Here is a 19,309-nt window from a genome sequence, read left to right as displayed (position 1 = left end):
CTCAGTTGCTTTTTGAGTTGTTACCCTCAAGCAAATTCGCAGTTCACCCCTTTCGTCTTGTGCTTTTGACCAGACATATCTATGGGAAATAACAAGTGGCGTTGAAGAGATCCCACCTGGTATTGTCAATAAGGAGCATATTATCTTCGGAAACATGCAGGAAATCTACGAATTCCACAATAAGTGAGTAAGAAGACCTGATGTCAGTAAAGACTGACTTTAATGCATTTCTCACACTTGTAAAGAAATATATGGTTGTCATTTGCCCGTAAATGTGTTGAGAGAGTATGTAGCTGCAACGGGTGAATCTTCAGTTTCCTGTGGCATCCACTTTTTGTTAAACAGCTGGTTAAAATAGACTTTAAATCTCTAGGCCAGAACGAAAGTGCAAAATGCCAGGTTGTTCATTCTGGTAGAGAATGGGATATTCTGGATTTCTTTTTCTTTGCAGAAAAAGTATGACATTTCATTTTTCATTTATGGGGTGATAGCTGCAGAAAGCTCTTTTCAGAAATCAGTAATGGTGAACTTGCCATAATTCGAGCGCACAGCCTGAATTCAGGATTTGTATGAGGCGATACCTGCATCACAATGCACAAAAATCACACCTAGCCCTCCTGTTAACAAGATACCCGCTGAGAGGAGTTGAGGAATGCTGGAGCATTCAGTTGACAAAACGATGTTGCTTTTCTGTTTTTTAAAAACATTCTCACAATCTCTGAAATGTTGCCCTGAACATAAGAACAAATGCAGTTCCTATTACAACCAGGTCTTGCAACCAAAGCAGTCATCTGACGTCCACTGTTGTGTGGCGGGGGAGCCCTATTTTTTACAAGATTTATCTTTGCCAATTCTGCACAAGCTGGAACGTCAGGAACATACTTGTACCGGGGTCCTCTGTGTGTTTGGAATGGAGGGCACCAGAAACAAGCTCTGTGCCACCCAGTTCTCTCGCCCTCCTGCACCTTTTAAGGAGTGACATTCAGATCTTAATGCGACCTGTATGGAGGCCTCTGCTCCGTGTGGACATATACACAGATTTGGGGCTGTCTGTAGGCCCTATCCTGGCTCCTCAGTATGCCACCCAGGATTGTAGCCAAATCAGTTCTGAGTATGTAACAAGGAGTCTGTCATTTGCTCATCTTCACTGTTGTGCTGAAACTAGATCAGGATGGGAGATACAGTGGTACGTCCGGTTACGAACTTAATTCGTTCCGGAGGTCCGTTCTTAACCTGAGGTACCACTTTAGCTGATGGGGCCTCCCGCTGCCGCCAGCGCGCGATTTCTGTTCTCATCCTGAGGTAAAGTTCTTAACCCGAGGTACTACTTTCGGGTTAGCAGAGTGTAACCTGAAGTGTTTATAACCCAAGGTAAAGGTACCCCTGACCTTTAGGTCCAGTCGCAGACGACACTGGGGTTGCGCGTTCATCTCGCTCTATAGGCCGAGGGAGCCAGCATTTGTCCGGGTCATGTGGCCAGCATGACTAAGCCACTTCTGGCGAAACCAGAGCAGCGCACAGACACACTGTTTACCTTCCCACCTTTTTATCTACTTGCACGTTGACGTGCTTTCGAACTGCTGGGTTGGTAGGAGCTGGGACCGAGCAACGGGAGCTCACCCCGTAGCGGGGATTCGAACCGCCGACCTTCTGATCGGCAAGCCCTAGGCTTTATGGTTTAGACCACAGCAAGGTACCACTGTATATTAATTGGGTTTCCACAGTCTGCCATAATTTCTAACTCTGTTATAACCCACTGTGTGTTCAAGGCCCAATTGGGGGCAGCTTGAGTTAGCCTTTAGTAGTAGAGTAGAAGTGGGTTTTATGAAGCTTGGCTGCTGCTGCTGTCATCACACTTTTCCTGTAACGTGTTGGTTGTGTGATCCAACCAAAGTAAAGCAATTTCGAAGTTGCATTTAATTCTGCGAGGGAATACAAAACATGTAGCATCCTTCTAATTCTTCTGTTACTATTAGTCGAATTTAAATACTTCAGCTGAAACTGGATTGTACAGATAGTTTTTCACGGGTATATGTACGTTTATGGCCACTACTTAAGATTTTTTGGGTATCCTAATGAAAATCGGGCAAGGATTTTGAAAATAATTTTGTCATTTCAGTATATTCCTGAAAGAGCTAGAAAAATATGAGCAGCTTCCTGAAGATGTCGGTCACTGTTTCGTTACTTGGGTAAGAGAGCTGATTTTTTCTATAGCAAATAATCAGTTAAGAGTGTGTGTGTGTGTGTGAGAGAGAGAGAGAGAGAGAGAGAGAGATGTTGTTAAAAAAACAACAGCCCTCTGTACATGTGACACCACTGCCCTGAAAAAAATAGGTCAATTCAGAGACATGATACCTATGTTGTGAGAAGCTGAAGACTAATGGGGTCCATCAGCTCTATAAAGAGCCAACTTAATTTTTTTCTGACATTTATTTCTATTGATTTTTCAAATTACTACTAATAATTGCCAAATTGATACAATCTAAAGAGCCAACTCTAAATAGTGTTGGGGCATAGAAAATGGTTTGCAGAATGCAAATAAGAATTCTATGTTTCAGTTTTAAACAATACAAAGAGGCACAAAATAGGATCAAAATGCAGCAATGTTAGAAGAAATTAAGGCAACTCATGGTGCATCCTTGGAATTTGTTGAGGCAGACTAGATTCATGGTTAGAATCTTTAACTGCTAGACCAGGGATCCCCAAACTAAGGCCCAGGGGCCGGATGCAGCCCAAGCGCCTTCTAAATCAGGCCTGCGGACAGTCCGGGAATCAGCGTGTTTTTACATGAGTAGAATGTGTCCTTTTATTTAAAATGCATCTCTGGGTTATTTGTGGGGCTTGCCTGGTGTTTTTACATGAGCAGAATGTGTCCTTTCATTTAAAATGCATCTCTGGTTTATTTGTGGGGCATAGGAATTCGTTCATATTTTTTCCAAAATATACTCCGGCCCCCCACAAGGTCTGAGGGACAGTGGACTGGCCCCCTGCTGAAAAAGTTAAACACACTTTTGTTAATAACAGTGGCACATCTGAATGGATGAGTGTCGGGGCCTGATTCAGTTTTAACTTTATGTCCTGACTTTTCTTTTCCTCTTTAATTGCTCTTGCAAGTTTCCTTACCCAGCTGAGCAGGATAAGAAAATGATCCTTTGCAAGATAAAGTTTGAATCAGATGTAACGTTTGGAAGAAAACGCTCAAAATTTGTTTGTGTTTTTGCAGGCAGATAAGTTCCAGATGTATGTGACTTACTGCAAGAACAAACCAGACTCTACCCAGTTGATACTGGAGCATGCAGGTGCTTACTTTGATGTAAGTACCAGGACCCTTGTGCTTGAATTAAATCTCTCACCCTTTTGAAAGTACAGTGGTACCTTGGTTTACAAACTTAATCCGTTCCGGAAGTCCGTTCTTAAACCAAAGCGTTCTTAAACCAAGGCGTGCTTTCCCATAGCAGCGGGGGACTCAATTTACAAATGGAACACACTCAACAGGAAGCAAAACCTGTTCTACTTCCAAGGCAAAGTTCAAAAACCAAAACACCTACTTCCAGGTTTGCAGCATTCTTATTCTAAGTTGTTCATAAACTAAGCTGTTCTTAAACCAAGGTACCACTGTATGTTTACGAACGAGACCCCTCGGTGTCCCTGTGTGTGGTTTTTAGACACTAGAAGTTCATAATGAGTTGAGCAATATCCTATTAGTTTTTTTTTCATTTTTTAAAGTTACCAGCCTGTAGACTTTGTGATGCCTCGTCGAAAGGGGTGCTGCTATTATATTGTAAAGTTATTTAGAACCCATCAGCCACAAAACTTCTCTGTGAGTGGCATTATAAACTGTCCTGTGGTCATTCTATCCTGGACATTTAAAAAAAAACAAAACTCAGCAAGAATATAATCAGCGTCCCTAGTTGTACACACACACACAATATCAATATGCTGTTATTTCAACAGCTGGAGCAGAAATTGCTTTAAAATACAGCGCTTTGTTCCTCTTTGAAACCATCAACTGTATTGTGCTTGTAGGATTTGCAGAAATAGGACAGGGCACAGTATATCTCTGCCAGGCATAAGTGAAAGAAGAAATCTGCTTCTGGAAGCACGAACTGCTCAGGAATACATACAGGGGCTTAAAACATTATATTCTGAGTATTATAACTTAGTCTAGCTGGTATAGAGTGAACAGATCACTATATTAAAAACCCTTACCAATCTGTTGTATAAAGAGTAGTGAAGAATAAACACACATTTTAAAAAGGCATAGGATGTCAACCAAATCAACCAAAGACCTGGTTAAAAAGTCCTGGCGCCGAAAGGTGTATAATGAAGGCGCCAGGCGAACTTCCCCGGGGAGAGCATTCCGCAGATGGGGAGCCACTACAGAAAAGGCCCTTCTCGTGTTGCCACCCTCTGGACCTCTTGTGGAGGAGGCACATGAAAAAGGGCCTCAGAACATGATCTCAGGGTCCGGGTAGGTTCATATGGAAAGCAAACTTGTGGGGGTCAAGTACTTTGGTTGTAAAATGGCTCCACCCACATATACAGGTGAAACTCGAAAAATTTGAATATCGTGGAAAGGTTCGTTTCTTTCAGTAATTCAACTTAAAAGGTGAAACTAATATACGAGATAGACTTATGACATGCAAAGCGAGGTATGTCAAGCCTTTGTTTGTTATAATTGTGATGATTATGGTGTACAGCTGATGAGAACCCCAAAATTTGGGGTTTTCATCAGCTGCACACCATAATCATCACAATTATAACAAACAAAGGCTTGACATATCTTGCTTTGCATGTCACGAGTCTATCTCATATATTAAACTCCAGTAGCTAGCTAATGAAAACAATTGCTTACATAAATGGACTTTTCCGTGATATTCTAATTTTCCGAGTTTCACATGTAAGGTAACAGTAGCTCCTTAAGTATGCAGAAATGTGTTCGTTTTTAAATTAAAAGCAAAGGAGCAGGTGGGGTGGACCCGAGAAGCCCAGTGAAGGTCTCCCGGAGGTATGCAATGACACCAAGAAGGGGAGTTCTTTAATTGTTTTGCTTCAGCAGCCCCTAACAGTTTAATACCATCTTAACAGGCGTCCCACATGCACCTGGCTGGCCACTGTGAGAACAGGATGCCAGGCTGGATGGACTTTAGACTTCACATGAGCGCTTCTCTAAATGCAACCCACCACATTCATGCATTATTCTATTGGTTTGTAAAACTCGTAGCTCCCTCTGCTGGCTTTCAGGGTCTTTTAAAAGAAAAGGAAAAAAATGTCCTCTCTGGTACAATAAGCAGTCCTTAAAATGGCAGGTCGCGCTCATAGGCCGCGGCCCTCCCATCCAATTCCCAATGTTCCCGTTTCTGAAACCAGAATAAATACCGTAGAGGGATGGTTGATTATAGTTTCCTTGGAATGGATGAGAATACGATGCAGCACGTAAATAAAAAATAGTAAGTGTGCGGGTGGACGTTGGATTCGGTATATCATATTTTGTGTGCGTTTTTCTTTAGGCACGTGCGTGCTTTAAAAAAATTACGTCATTAAAAAGAAATCAAAAGGAAGGTATTCAAGGAGCTTACAACACCAAAGGCAGAGACTGCAGGGTACCAAGAGAGGAAGGGGCTTTGGGGAAAAGAATCTGAAAACTCGTGCTAGGTTCTCCTCATAACTGCAACACGTCTCAACATTTCTGTGTTACGCTGATGAACAGCAAGTAACACTTGCCTTCTGTTAAAACTACCCAACTTTCATGACATTGCACTATGAATATTTTTTAATAATAATTTGTTTATTTTTAATACTTTATTATTATTGTTGTTATTAATTTCATTATTTGTACTCCTCCCAGCTGATTAGGTTGGCCCAGCCAACACTCTTAACTCCGCCAAGAGTTCTGTGTATTGTTTTTTTAGTTGCCTCTGTCTTTTCTCATCCTGCCCGTGGTGGGAATTCTAGTAAATAACGCTCTTCGTAATGAGCGGCTTACTCCCCAGCCATAGTTCTGTTTTGTGTGAAAGAGGTTACAGTCCTGTGCGCACTTGGATAACCCCCATGGAACTTAGTGGTACTTACTTTTAACTAAACAAATGTAGACTCAACCTAAGAATCGTAAACAGACTTTGGATCTCATAATACAGATGCGTAACTACCGTGAGATCTGCTCCCATTCATTAAACAGAGAATATTGCTGCAAACTTTCTAGGTTGACTACTACTACTCATATATTTTTTCCTTTCCAACACAGGAGATACAGCAGCGGCATGGGCTAGCCAATTCAATCTCCTCATACCTTATTAAACCTGTCCAGCGGATAACAAAATATCAGCTTCTTCTAAAGGTAAGCAGCATTTTCTTATCGGCACAACCCCCGGATGTGCAGGTGGGTACCTTTTACACTCAAAAAGATGCTGCTTCAAGCATCTTATGTATTTGAGTGTGGATATCCAGGCTTATTGTATCAGTTATGAAGGACATAAATCCTTTACTCTTTCTTTTAAAATGTTTTTGTTGGCAGCAGAGATTGCTGGAATATCTGGGGTTGGTCTTGAAATTCTGTTGCAGTAGAATATTTTACTTGGAATCCGAAAAGGAAAATAGTCACCTGATCTCCCGGTTAAAAATGCTTCATAATTCAATGTGACACACATAAAAATTGTCACAGGGTTCGTTCAGAAATTACATTTCTAAAGTGCACTGCTGCAGTCTACACTTCATACAGACAACACGATTGCTACAACATGCACAGCCGTCCAGTTCTACATCTTGTACATGAATCCAGGACACCTGCCCAAACAGTGTATGCATTTTGTACTACAGGTAACTTGCAAGTTAGGCAAGGGTTGTGCTCCTAGCCATCATGCGTATAAGCAAAATCACATAAAGCCAGAATGCCCCCTAAATAACCATTTCAAAAACTGCTGCACTTAATAGAATAGAATAGAATAGAATAGAATAGAATAGAATAGAATAGAATAGAATCATAGAGTTGGAAGAGACCACAAGGGCCATCCAGTCCAACCCTCTGCCAAGCCTTCTATAGGTCATGTACTGCAAGAGCACACACTTAATTTGGCAGCTGTATTTGCCGCTTCACGTTTTGCAAATGTTTGATGGGGTGTACCAGGAAAAATAGAGCGGTGACGTTTGCCATGTGAAGTATGTGCTCTGTGCTAAGTGGATTTTCAGGACCATGTTCTGTATTAGGTTTTTAATGGCATTCAATTAAATGTTTTTAAATAATATATAACATTTTTAAAAGCAGAAGTGTTTGGGGATGAGGAAGATTAAAAGTCTTAAATGAATAAATGAGGGGCTTCAATCCCATGCAGTTGTACTTTGGTTGCATTCTGACCCAAAGGGGCCCACTTGAAGCAATTTACAGCAAACCGTAAAATGCAAATTTAAAACAACAGTAAACAACATAAAACGTTCAGCAGCACAAAAACAAAACCATCAGTGGGCAGAGAGCCAGACAAGGATCTGATCAGAGCAAACAGACCATTGAAGCCCTGTTTGAAAGTTAGTGGTAAGATGCTCGATGAGCCTCGGGGGGGGGGGAGGAATTCCCAGAAAACCCCACCCTGCGTGCAGATCCTGTCCCAAAGAGCTTAATAAGCAGGGAGGATCAGATAGGAGCAGGTGATGCTTTAAATACCGCAGCCCAAAACCATTTAGGACTTTAAAGGTGACACAATTTTTGAATTTGTCTCAGAAACAAGTCAGGAACCAAGGCAGATCACACGATGTCAGAGTGATATGCCTTTGGCACGAGTGTCCTCACCAGCTTCAGATTCCAGCACTCTTCAGAGGCAGCCCCATGTGCGGAGCATTGCTGTAGTCCAGCCTGGGTGTGGCAGCCATTGCAAGCATCTGATTTCCATTCGGGGCACAGTCTCTCACCCCCTTTTAACGTATGCCGATCAGCATGGTTACACTGACCCCCAAGGCTGCTCCCACACCGGCTGGGGTCGGTGTGAACACTCTCTTATCCATGCCAGCTCCTCTTATTATAGTGTTTTGGGCACACAGGGCAAGGGACCCATATTGTCAGGCATGAGGCTAAACAAGCTGCTGAATGAACTTCACACATTGTTGTTGTTGTTGTTGTGATTGTTATTTTAAAAAGTTGTATGCTACCCTATATCCAGGGTCTCATGGCAGTTCACAACAGAATACATGAAGCACAAAATACTGTATTTTACCGTGTATAAGACGAGGGCTTTTTTATTTTAAAATTATGTTAAAAATTGGGGGTCATCTTATATATTGGGGTGACGTGTGGTTGGTTGCAGCCGCGAGCAGGAGATTGTCAGTGCCCATTGGGTGGGTGATTGGTGGCTGCAGCAAGGGCTGTTGTCGATTGGCTGGCCCTGCAGCAAGTGGGCGGGCGATAGGTGGTTTTTGCGTTGCGTGCGTTTTTCAGCGTTGGTCAAGTGGTCAAGCGATTTTCGGCAACCCCCCCCCCCACAAAAAGCTCAACAACTGTGGGCAATCCTCCCCCAAAAAACTTTAACAACACTTGGCGATCTCCCCCCATTATCTTAATTTAGAGTCCCCCAAAATAGGGGGCGTCTTATATACAAGGGCGTGTTATACACAGAAAAATACGGTTCATAATAAAAATAATCAAAACAATTGAACAATACTGATGTATACACACTAATAAACAACACACTCCCCAATAAAAGCCCCTAAACAATACTCTAGCCCACAGATAGAAAAATCTAAATTAACATATAACATTTAACAACAATTTGAAACAACCCAACCCTCCAAATAAAACAGCACCCACACAAGTTAAACCCTCTCCCCTGTTAAAACAGTAATTTTAACACAAGGGGGCTGGCCCACAACCCTTGTTCCACCCTCGAAGTGCCGCCACCGCAGGGACGATGCTCTTGGGTGTCTTCCCTTTGGCGGCGACAGCTCCACCAGGAAGTCTTTACAGTACTTGGAAAGCAGCCACAGAAGTCAGTTACTGTGTCAGTCAATTCATTGCTTGGCAAGGCTTCCTCTGGTTGGTGAAGTCATCGGGAGGAAAAGTTAAAGGAAGAACTGGGGTTCATCCCAACTGGCCTGGGCGTACGAAATCGAAAGGAAAAGTGCCCTTGTTTGGCTCCTCTTGACGCCTGTACAAATCAGTGTGCCTGATAAAATCTAGAATATGTAATGGGAGACAACTAAAGGGAGAGCGTTACTGCTCTTGTTTATTCACAGGCACTTCACTTTATTCATAAATTAAGTCTTGTATGTTTGCTCACAGTCTTGCCCCCACCTCTCTTTCTTGGTTTTAATTAAACATGTTGCTTACCTTCCCTTGCATTCCTCCTTCCTCTGTGTAGTCAGCAGCAGAGAGGGATCCCGCCTTTACAATATGCTTCAGAGAGCAAGGTTACTGCTGTGCACCTGCTCAGCAGAGTGTCCAGGGACCCCAAAATCCATTAAAAGCAATTAAAGGAGGCTTGGCAGATGGCAGAAGTTGTGTATGAATAAGTAGTCATGAGACTTGAGAGCCTGCCCATGAATGAAATTGTCTGCCAAATGAAATTTGTGACATCCAAGCAACTTTTCTGTATTGTATTAGATGCACTTAATCCATCTCCTTTGAATCCTTTTTAAGTGTCCTAGTGTGGGGGGGGGGGAAACCCCAAAGTAATCTAGGTTTTTTTTTCTGGAATACATTAATAGCCCTTTGAGAAACCTCAGGCATTCTTTATACCGAAAGGCTAAGGTGCTGTTTGCTGAAGTTTTTACATTGGCCTCTTAGATAAAAGCAGTGGGGCTTGTTTATAATTAAATGATGGGGCAGAATTCTAAATGTGGGGAGAAATTCAGACCCGTGGTATAGTTGAGTAATTTTAAGACTTCAGGCTTAATGTCCGTGATTTCTATTTATTTATTTATTTATTTATTTATTTATTTATTTATTTATTTATTTATTTTTGGAGAGTGCTTTTTAGATGGCAATGGGTATCGCTTTGCTTGCTTAAAAACACGGTAAGATAAACCGTGCTGTGTTTTCCGCCCCCTGCTTCTTCCGTTGGGTGAGTGGGGTCCTGAACTTCTGCCCCAGAGTCCTGCTCCAACAGCACCACTGCTTCACACATTGATTTCCTGACATCCAATGCCCCTCTCCATCTGGTCCAATTAGGCTCAAGCTCAAATCTCTTTGGGACTGACCCCCCAATTTCTTAACCTGCCATCGCTTTTTTCCTAACTTGATTAGACACTTGGGGTGTTGGCAAAGCATGCCGATACCCAGGCCCTGAGTTCTGGGAATGTGGTTATCTGTTTATAAGTAGCATTCATGCAAAGCCCTGCCAGTAGCGTAACATTGCCCCATCCTGCTGTTCTCCGTTTCCCCAGTAATTTGGGGAACAGCGGAGATCACACTGGGCTCTGCAGTAGGGACCTGATATGCTCCAGGTCTTCTTTGGAGAGTAGGTGAGTTTTCAGTTGTTTTGACATTCAGAAAAGCAGTCTGTGCTTCCTGAATTATTTCCAAAGGGTACTGGGGGCAGGGTTTGTACATAATGCCACTGACTTTTGTGCCACAGTTTTGTTCCTGAAGTTCCCCCTTTTGTGACAGTTCTCAGGTGCTAACAAGCTGTACTGTTGTTGTTTTTTGTGAAAGGAATAGCGGGAGAGCAGAGTTTCCAACACTTAAGACTGTTTCTTAGCCTCCTCTGAAACCCTGGACATTGTGACCTATGGAGATGAGCCACAGCTGAGCAAAAGTGCATGCTTCCCACATTTGAACACTCGTATCTCCAGTTAAAAGCTCTTGGGTTACTTCCACTGGGAAAGATCTCTGCCTTGAGGTCCTGTACAGTCACAGCCAATCATAGTAGACTGACTGACAGCATCACAGTTAGGGATTGTGATTCCATCTGACATCAGACAATCTCCATCCTCTGAAGGTTTCAAATGGGCCTTAAAGACTGTAGTGCCGCCTTTAGCAGCTTACTGTATCTTGAGTTTCAGAGCCTGATTTTCACCTGATTTTGCTAATTTTATATTATGCTAGTTCAGTCTTCGTCCTCTTGTCTTACAGTAATGTTCTGAAATCTGTTGTGAGATTCACAGGGTGGTGTTATTTGTTTTTGTTTTTTTTAATAGAGGCTTGAATTGTATCCTGTTGTATGTTTGATCTGCGGCTTGTAAACCACTTTGGGAAGAATTTTTCTTGAAAAGCAGTATACAGATTTGTGAAAACGGAGAGATCCGATGCTTGATAAGCACTGTAATAAATGATGCTGTTGTCTTTGCAGGAGCTGCTCACCTGCTGTGAGGAAGGCAAAGGAGAAATTAAAGACGGCTTAGAAGTGATGTTAAGTGTGCCAAAGCGAGCGAACGATGCCATGCATCTCAGCATGCTGGAAGGTAGGGTCCAGGGCATTTACTTTGCTCTGTGCAAACTTACTTCTAAGAACTCAACAGCAGCTCTGGGTAAAACGCCTATTTACATGACCGCCTGTGGCAAGCAAAAATCACCTCCAGGTGACCAGGGAAGGTTTCGTAACCTGGAAAACAGCTTTAGAAATAGGGTTGCCAGGTCTGCTTCCGAAAAAATAGCGGACAAGCGGGGGAAGGGGTTAAATTAAATTAAATTATATCTTTTCTTACAAACATTTTAACATGTATTAAAATGCCATTTCATCATAAAGCTTTTGAATAAAAAAAATGTCCACTATCTTGTGAAAAAAAAAATAGTGAACATAATGTTTAAAAAGTGGACACCTGGCAACCCTATTTAGAAATTGTGGTTTGCTCCAGCCACATTGAAATAGTCTGCTGGACCATGAGGTTCTACTTTCACAGTCTGTGTTCAGGTTGTTCATACAAAAGGAAGGCCTTTTTATTGTACAACTCACATCTTACCAGTAGAGGGATATGCAACCAGATAATAGAGATCAGGACCATGGTGAAATCACTAAGCAGCCAGTTTGTGGCACACAGTCGCATTTACCATTCAAACAGCATCTTGGTTGTGGTAGAATCATTGCCAGATTACTTCTGTGAGGTGAATTTTGAGGGTTCTGCGTAGGAGAAATTTATGTAGGCATTTCACTCGTCAATTAAAATATTTGTTATAAGTATCAAAAAACATTCGTGATTGCTGCTTTTTCATATTTTACAATGACAACCAGTAGAAGGGTTCTGTCTTTAATAATGTACCGGTATGTATCTGGTCAATGCTTTCTAGAATATTCCATCTTAAATCTTTATTTTGACCTCCCCATAACTTGAGTTCCTGCTTAAAAGACGTCACATGTTTAGGTTTTTTTTTAAAACTGATTGTCTCTGATTGAAATACCAACTTTCACCCTTACATTTTATGTGAATTATGCCTATCAGCATGTTTAGTGATATCAGCTACATTTTTTGAAAGTTTTTTTTAGTTCAAAAATGAACTTTTTGGGAACTTTTTCCTCAATAAACAATCACTTACCTAGTAAACCTTTTATATTTGCCTTCATGGTCTGTCACTTTGCACAGTTTCTAAATCCTGAGTAATTCATATCAGTAGTAGTTTGTGAGGCCTTTACTACCACATATTTAAGCAGAAATGTTGCAGTGACCATGAAATCTAGCATTAGTAGTTGCCTTGTCAGGAAGCGTGTGGACAGGCTTTATGGAATATTCCAATATTTCTTTTACACAGGTCAGCCTTTTAAACAAGCTCTGTTGAACATTTGCATAGTTGACATGTTGACATCTCAAGTGAAAGCATTTCCTTTTAGGAGCTGATTTCTACGGCTCCTAATCCATTTGTTGATACTTGTGTCCTTTGATGGATTATATATTAGACTTTATTATAGTGAACAATTTCTTACTACCATATACATACATTTTCAGTTTGGGGAGGCAGGGATGGAAGTGATGGAAATTGTGTTTCACTATTTCAAGCCAGTTCTGCGTTTGGCTGGTGCTCTTTGGAAAGTGTCAAAAGGTTCATCCACGTTAAACTTTTGTCTTTTGTCTTTACTGCGGACTGAATATCTTTTATATGGAGCTAATAAATGAGAGCATCTCCCACTTAATAATAGGGAAGGAACTTTTAAGTAATCATGATTTCTTCCCCTTATTTGTCGCAGCTCCTTTATGGGTTTGTAAATTCAAGGTAGCCGCTACGTTCCAAATGGCTATTTGGGAGACACTAGTTTTAAGAACTGCTACACGAAGCCATGTTAGCTTTTCTAAAAAAAAAAAGAGGCATTGTATTTATGTATGCAATCCATCCCTAGCAGGTTGAAATGAAGCACAATTTTGGAAGTTCTGGAACCATTTTTGGTTGAGAATCAGTTGAGTCAAAACTGTAATTAGAAATTTCCGTTGCAAAGTAGCTTGTGATCACTTTTTTTTGGGGGGGGGGAGACAAATTCATTGAAATTTTGCAAAATGGAAATGTTGTTTAGTGCGAAATTAAATGCTAAATAATACATTAAAATATGTTGGTAGCTTTATTGAGTACTTACGAGACTGTAACAAATATTAAGGCAGGGGGCTTCCAATTTCGGTTTTTCAGGAAAACCCTTGCAAGGGCATGTTGATTATGTAGATTAGTTATCTTTGAGGTACGTAGCTAACGTACTAACTTTGTCATGGGGTGCGGGGCAGGGTGGAAGCTTAAAGGCTTCTGAGGAAGTCCAGTGGTTTCTCAGAACTAGTTCAAAAACTGCTAAGGTAAGAGAGTTTAGGAAGCTTTGTCACTGATAGAGCTTTTTTGCTCTCCACCAGCCTCCGTTTCTCTTTGCTTCTTTCAATTGTTCCAACTTTCTTTCTAGGTTTTGATGAGAACATTGAATCTCAGGGGGAGCTCATCCTTCAGGAATCCTTCCAAGTATGGGACCCCAAAACTCTCATCCGTAAAGGTCGCGAGAGGCACCTTTTCCTCTTTGAGATGTCGCTGGTCTTCAGTAAAGAAGTGAAGGACTCTAGTGGGAGAAGCAAATACATCTACAAGAGCAAATTGTTTGTAAGTCTGAAGCGAAAACCCAGCCAAATCTAGCTGTTAACGACAAGCAGATGGGCTCAGATGTTGCAACCGTGCAGAGCTTTTCGGTATAGATTGTCACTACTCTTCCAGGCTTTCCTTCGAGGCTGGAGAAAGGGAAAGAGCCATTTGAAGGTTAACTGTTTGCTGTAATAGGGCCATACTATTTGGCAGCTGTAGAGAAAACGACAAATCTTGCAAAGCCATGTGGGGAAAGTAGCTGAAGGAGCTCAGATCTGCTTCAGAAGCCTCATTGACAGAAGCACATCACTGACAAGGACTGGCTGGCCCAGTTGCTAGCCCAAACACTTGGTTGTGGCCGCTCAAAGCCTGGCCAATTAACTTCAATCTTCATTTCTCCAGTTTTGAAGCTCAGACACATGGTGCACCCTGGGTGCCATTTTGCCTCTAAAAGAACCAACAGCCCTTTAAGGAAACACAGAGCTGGTGTAGGAGAATGCTCACTTGAAAACCACAGCAGGGCATTTCAACTTGCCAGTCTTACAATAGCCAACTAGCAATCACAGACCCAGCTCCTGGGATTGGGTGGAGCGATGGATGTGAGAAGAACTCAGGCAAAAGCTGTAAGGGATATAAGTTAGTTATTTGCAGTCTCCTCTAATGGACTGATGTGAAAAGAGAGTGGCTTCTGGTTTGCTCCCTTTTTTGCAGATCAAGTGAGAAAATTGGTTATTTTAGGGTCTTTCTTTCTGTTACGCGCTGATGAGGGTTCCTACTTTTTTCTAGGGGGTTCCATACGGTTTTACAACTTTGTGACAAGCTATAACAGAGCAGGTGGAACTTTGTCATATTTTAAATGTACAGGGGTGGAGAGTTGGTGGCTGTAGTCCTCATCTAATAAATTGAAAAGCTTTCCAAGTTCCCAAATCCAAATAACAATCCTTCCTTTGTGGAAATCATCAGTTTTGCAGATCCAAGGCAGGCGTCTATTAAGAGCTGTGTTAGTTCTTCCTTGTGCATTTCTGACAATTCCAACGTCAAAGACTGCTGGCTTAGAGGGAAAGTCTTTCTCCAATGCCCATGCACAGATTCCCCCATGTGGATAAGCCCTTTAAATGTGCCTGCTTAGAAATGGATCCTGCATTGTGATTCTTAATTGAGAAGATTGTGGGTGTCATTCCACCTAATTAAAATGCCTCAAATTTATTAATAGTTGGATGATTTGAGTAGTACACAGGTGTTTTTAGAGAGTGTCCCATGGAAATCGTATGGTGGTTTATGCCTTTTTATTGCAGAAGGAACTCATATTGGTGTCGGAAGCCAGAATGAGGGAGTTGAAATACACTGAAACAGTCACATATGCACCTCCTAGCATGGTTCTACAACTGTGACCTAGAAACAGGCCCAACATTAGACAGAAGAATAACTTCAGGGTGCAGACTGCCAGTCACGCCAATTTGTGTGAAAGCTTTTGACTGATGCAACCAAACATGATAGCTTTTGTCCTAAACCAGGATTTGACCTCGAGCTTTCGAAGGAAGAGCCTCGTGATTTTATTCCACTGAACCATGTAAAGTGAGAATGATCTGTAACCGATTGTCAACTGCAGCATGTCAAGGAACAAAATCCAGACATGTCATCTTTTGGCTTTTGAAATTATGCCAGTGTTCTGCTTTATGTCTAGAATTATTGATAGAGCCTCTCTTTGTCCTATGTAGAGTTAAGATCCTGAACTACTTTATTCTGCAGTATCCTGTTTGACAACTGAAACAGAATGCAGAAAAGAAGTAGAGAAATAAACATTCCTAGATGGGAGCTACAGAAATCTTCCGAAAATGCCAGCATAATAATGGGTCCAGAGTACTGGTTGACATCCACTCTAGAGAGAGAGAGAGAGAGAGAGAGAGAGAAAATACACCCTAACAATTTTGTAGCTAACTATAACTGTGATCCTAATGCATAACTACTCATAAATAAGTCCTATTCAGTTCACTGGGGTAAGTGTGTATATGATTGCAGTCTAAACCGAAGCATTTTTGGATAGTCTTTGTCCTAGTAATGACAAAGTAGATGAGAAAGGAAGGTAATTATTGAAGCTTACTATAATACTCAACCTATCATAAAATACCCTATAAATCAGTAACTGCCATCACCTGGTCCTTCTTTTATCTCAAAGTAGCAGGATTCTGAGATTAGCAATTGGAAATTAATTACTGTCGATCAATATCTATGTCATGTTTAATGAGCTGTAACTTTCCCAAAGTCAGCAACCTCATGTCCATTCAGAACATTCAAAAATATAGTAGAATGTTAGCACTAGCTTGGTCAGATTGTAAAATACTTTTTATTTAAGAGTATGGCAGAGCAGACACTAGAAATCACTTAAGAGGTATTTGGTGTTCCTGCCTAAGGGGGGTGGGGAGGACAGATTGAAGGTTGGCCATGGAATATGGATAAAATACAGGGCTGTTGTCAACTGGAAACCAGTCACGGAACAATGGAAGCAATTGTTGCTTGTCTGAAAGGGCATTGACCAGAGGTATGCCTATGACTATTCTAAAAACCTGAATTATATTCCTCTAATCTCTTCTGATTTTCAGACCTCAGAGCTGGGTGTCACAGAGCATGTGGAAGGTGATCCTTGCAAATTTGCACTGTGGGTTGGTAGGACTCCTACTTCAGACAACAAAATTGTACTAAAGGTAACTGTGGGTGAAATTATTTCTGAATAACTGCCCCTCCTTCATCCGGCTTGCAGAGCACATTACCAACATTTCTGAGCCTTACACATGAATTTGGGGTTCAGTAAGATGGCTTCGAGAGGAAAAGAGCAAGCAGTAGAAATGTCCTGCTGCATTATGGTTTAACTGTCATTGAAATTCTACCCAATATTGATCCAGAGCAGATTCCAATGTATAGTTAGCAGAGTAAAAACTTAAACATGTTGCAGGATTCCCCAAAAAATAGACCAGAGGCAATTAAAATTTCATCCAGCAGATGAACATAATGGTCACAAATCCAATACATCCAGGATTGGCACTGTCCATAAGAAATCCAGTTGCAGCAAACTTAACTTAAACTTACAATAACTTATAATAAGTCTAAACCTTAACACTAAGCATACTATGTACAGAACACCACGCCAGAAGGAAAAGAGGTAGAAAGAGAAAGTGAAACCCAGGCTCCTTCTGGCCTTACTTTTATAGTCAGCATGACCTTGACAGAAAGAGATAACAGAACCAGTTTAAGCCAGCTGCACTCAGCTTCTCTGAAGAAATAACCCAAACACCATGAACCTTCTGCTTGTTTCTTTCATACAGAGAAGCTTCCAGAAGCTTCCAGGACCCTCTTGAATTAAGTAGAATAAGAAAGATCTCTACACATCAGATCAATACTTTCTGCGCTAAGAAATGCAAACTGACATTAACGCCGTGTGCAAACCAGGCAACTGTATGACGTATAATAGGAACGTCTCTTTTTCACAACTACTGTAATATAATTAAGAAATACCATTTTGCAAATCTAAACCATGAATATACTACTGTAAATGACACAACCAGGTTTGCTTCATCCCTGCTTCATACATGGAGTTGACTAGTGAAGGTAACCTTAAAAATAAAAAATCTGCCCTATTTTTGTATACCAGAACAAGTCGCTTATTTTGTCTCTTAAAGGCCTCCAGTATTGAAAACAAGCAAGACTGGATCAAGCACATCAGAGAAGTGATACAGGAAAGGACGATTCATCTCAAGGGAGCTTTAAAAGAGCCAATTCATATCCCCAAAACTGCACCAACAACGAAACAGAAAGGAAGAAGGTTAGTAAGGGCAGAGAATGTCAAGGTATACATTTCCAGCCTGTCATTCATGAGATTTGTCTCAAATGTATGTAAGGCTGAGCTCTTTGGGAAACACGTGTTGTTGTTTTTTAATGTTGCTAGTTAGATCTCAGTACTAAACTGTAAGTTCTTCAAATAATTACACAGCACAGAAACATGAGCACATGCATTATTTTGTTGCGTGCTATTCAGACCCTTTTTTAAAAAGTTGCTGTGCTTGGCTTTTGAAGAAGTTGACACATGTCAGATGTACTAAACAAGCAAGCAAGCGAGCTGCTGACAGGCTGTACTGAAATGTATTGTATAGCAAATTGCAGTCACTAAATGTCTGGCTCCGTAATTTCAGAATGCATAGGTTTAACACATTAGCTCCCTTTATTTTGGGAAGTATTTGGGGGGGGGTGAGTGGCATGTGGCTTGGAGAATGTGCATAAATTGTCATCCTAAACATGGAATTTTGTGCATTTCCCAGTTCATAATCTCCTGGTATATAGTAGTCTGTCTGTGCTAAAAGTGACGGACAAAGGAATTTATTCATTTCATACATGCCAAGATCAGTATATTTTGCAGTGACCATTGTAAAAACAAAACAAAACAAAACACCTCCTCCCTTAGGCTCACTATTTGTATGGATTTTCTGTACCTTCATGTGAACTTGCAGTTGATAGTGTTTGTGTACATTCTTTATCCAGTTTGCATTATCCATAAATTATATTAACCACAATCTATTTTAAAGCTAAACAGTGTAACTAAAAGTACGACGGCATGTCTGATTTCCTTCTCTTAGGTTTTGCGCTGCATGTTATTTGCCTCCTATTTGAATGTCTGCTTTTGTACATGGAGATGAATATTAACATCATCCTATGCAGAGAAAGCTTTTCCGGCTAATGACTCTTAACTTCTTACGTTTTCAGAGATGGAGAAGACTTGGATAGTCAAGGCGATGGAAGCAGTCAGCCAGATACTATTTCAATTGCATCACGAACCTCCCAGAATACACTAGACAGCGATAAGGTAAGACAAACGTATAATTAGGTTTTTGGTAAGAGTTTGCTTATGCCTTTTTTCCCTATAACCATTGGCAAGTGATAGCTGTGACTGTCTTTACATTACCTCTTCATATTTGGGAATCATGCATGTTTTTTTCCTACAGTGAGTCAAAGTGCAACATGAATGGGTGCACAGAATTCATAGGCTCGAAATCCGATCTTCATGTACCTAAGAATGGAATTGTATGTTTCCTTTAATTGCTTTTAAATCCTGTTCTTCCTCAAAGTAATGTATAGCTGCTTACATATGGTTCCCAGGTGGTGTGCTGTCCAGACTTTGCTCATGGCTCCATCCCTTTATTTTCAACAGTCAAAAACTGTACAGTGGTCTTCACACCGTTCCCTGGGCCAAGATAATGATCTGTGCAAAAGGACTGCAGCTACTCATCTTTTAATAGGTCTCGTGGATGCTTTCAGTGCAGCTGTATATAAAATATAAGCGGATATTTTTACATTCCCCCAGTA

General features: G+C 41.1%; 1 protein-coding gene across 3 annotated transcripts in view; it reads left to right on the top strand.

Moving 5' to 3' along the window:
* The window catches only part of TRIO (trio Rho guanine nucleotide exchange factor), a 258,906-nt gene that overhangs the window by 161,936 nt on the left and 77,661 nt on the right, over nt 1-19,309 (top strand). For all 3 annotated transcript variants that reach the window (XM_033154381.1, XM_033154382.1, XM_033154383.1), the window contains exons 25-33: nt 74-183; nt 2,120-2,189; nt 3,224-3,313; nt 6,245-6,337; nt 11,271-11,382; nt 13,788-13,978; nt 16,558-16,659; nt 17,632-17,774; nt 18,710-18,809. In XM_033154381.1, coding sequence (XP_033010272.1) covers nt 74-183; nt 2,120-2,189; nt 3,224-3,313; nt 6,245-6,337; nt 11,271-11,382; nt 13,788-13,978; nt 16,558-16,659; nt 17,632-17,774; nt 18,710-18,809 — 1,011 coding nt within the window. The remainder of the gene's footprint in view (nt 1-73; nt 184-2,119; nt 2,190-3,223; nt 3,314-6,244; nt 6,338-11,270; nt 11,383-13,787; nt 13,979-16,557; nt 16,660-17,631; nt 17,775-18,709; nt 18,810-19,309) is intronic.

The sequence above is a fragment of the Lacerta agilis genome, chromosome 7 (assembly GCF_009819535.1).
Source record: "Lacerta agilis isolate rLacAgi1 chromosome 7, rLacAgi1.pri, whole genome shotgun sequence".
NCBI lineage: Eukaryota > Metazoa > Chordata > Lepidosauria > Squamata > Lacertidae > Lacerta > Lacerta agilis.
Note: the sequence above shows the minus strand (reverse complement) of the source record. Positions and strands in the feature narration are given on the sequence as shown.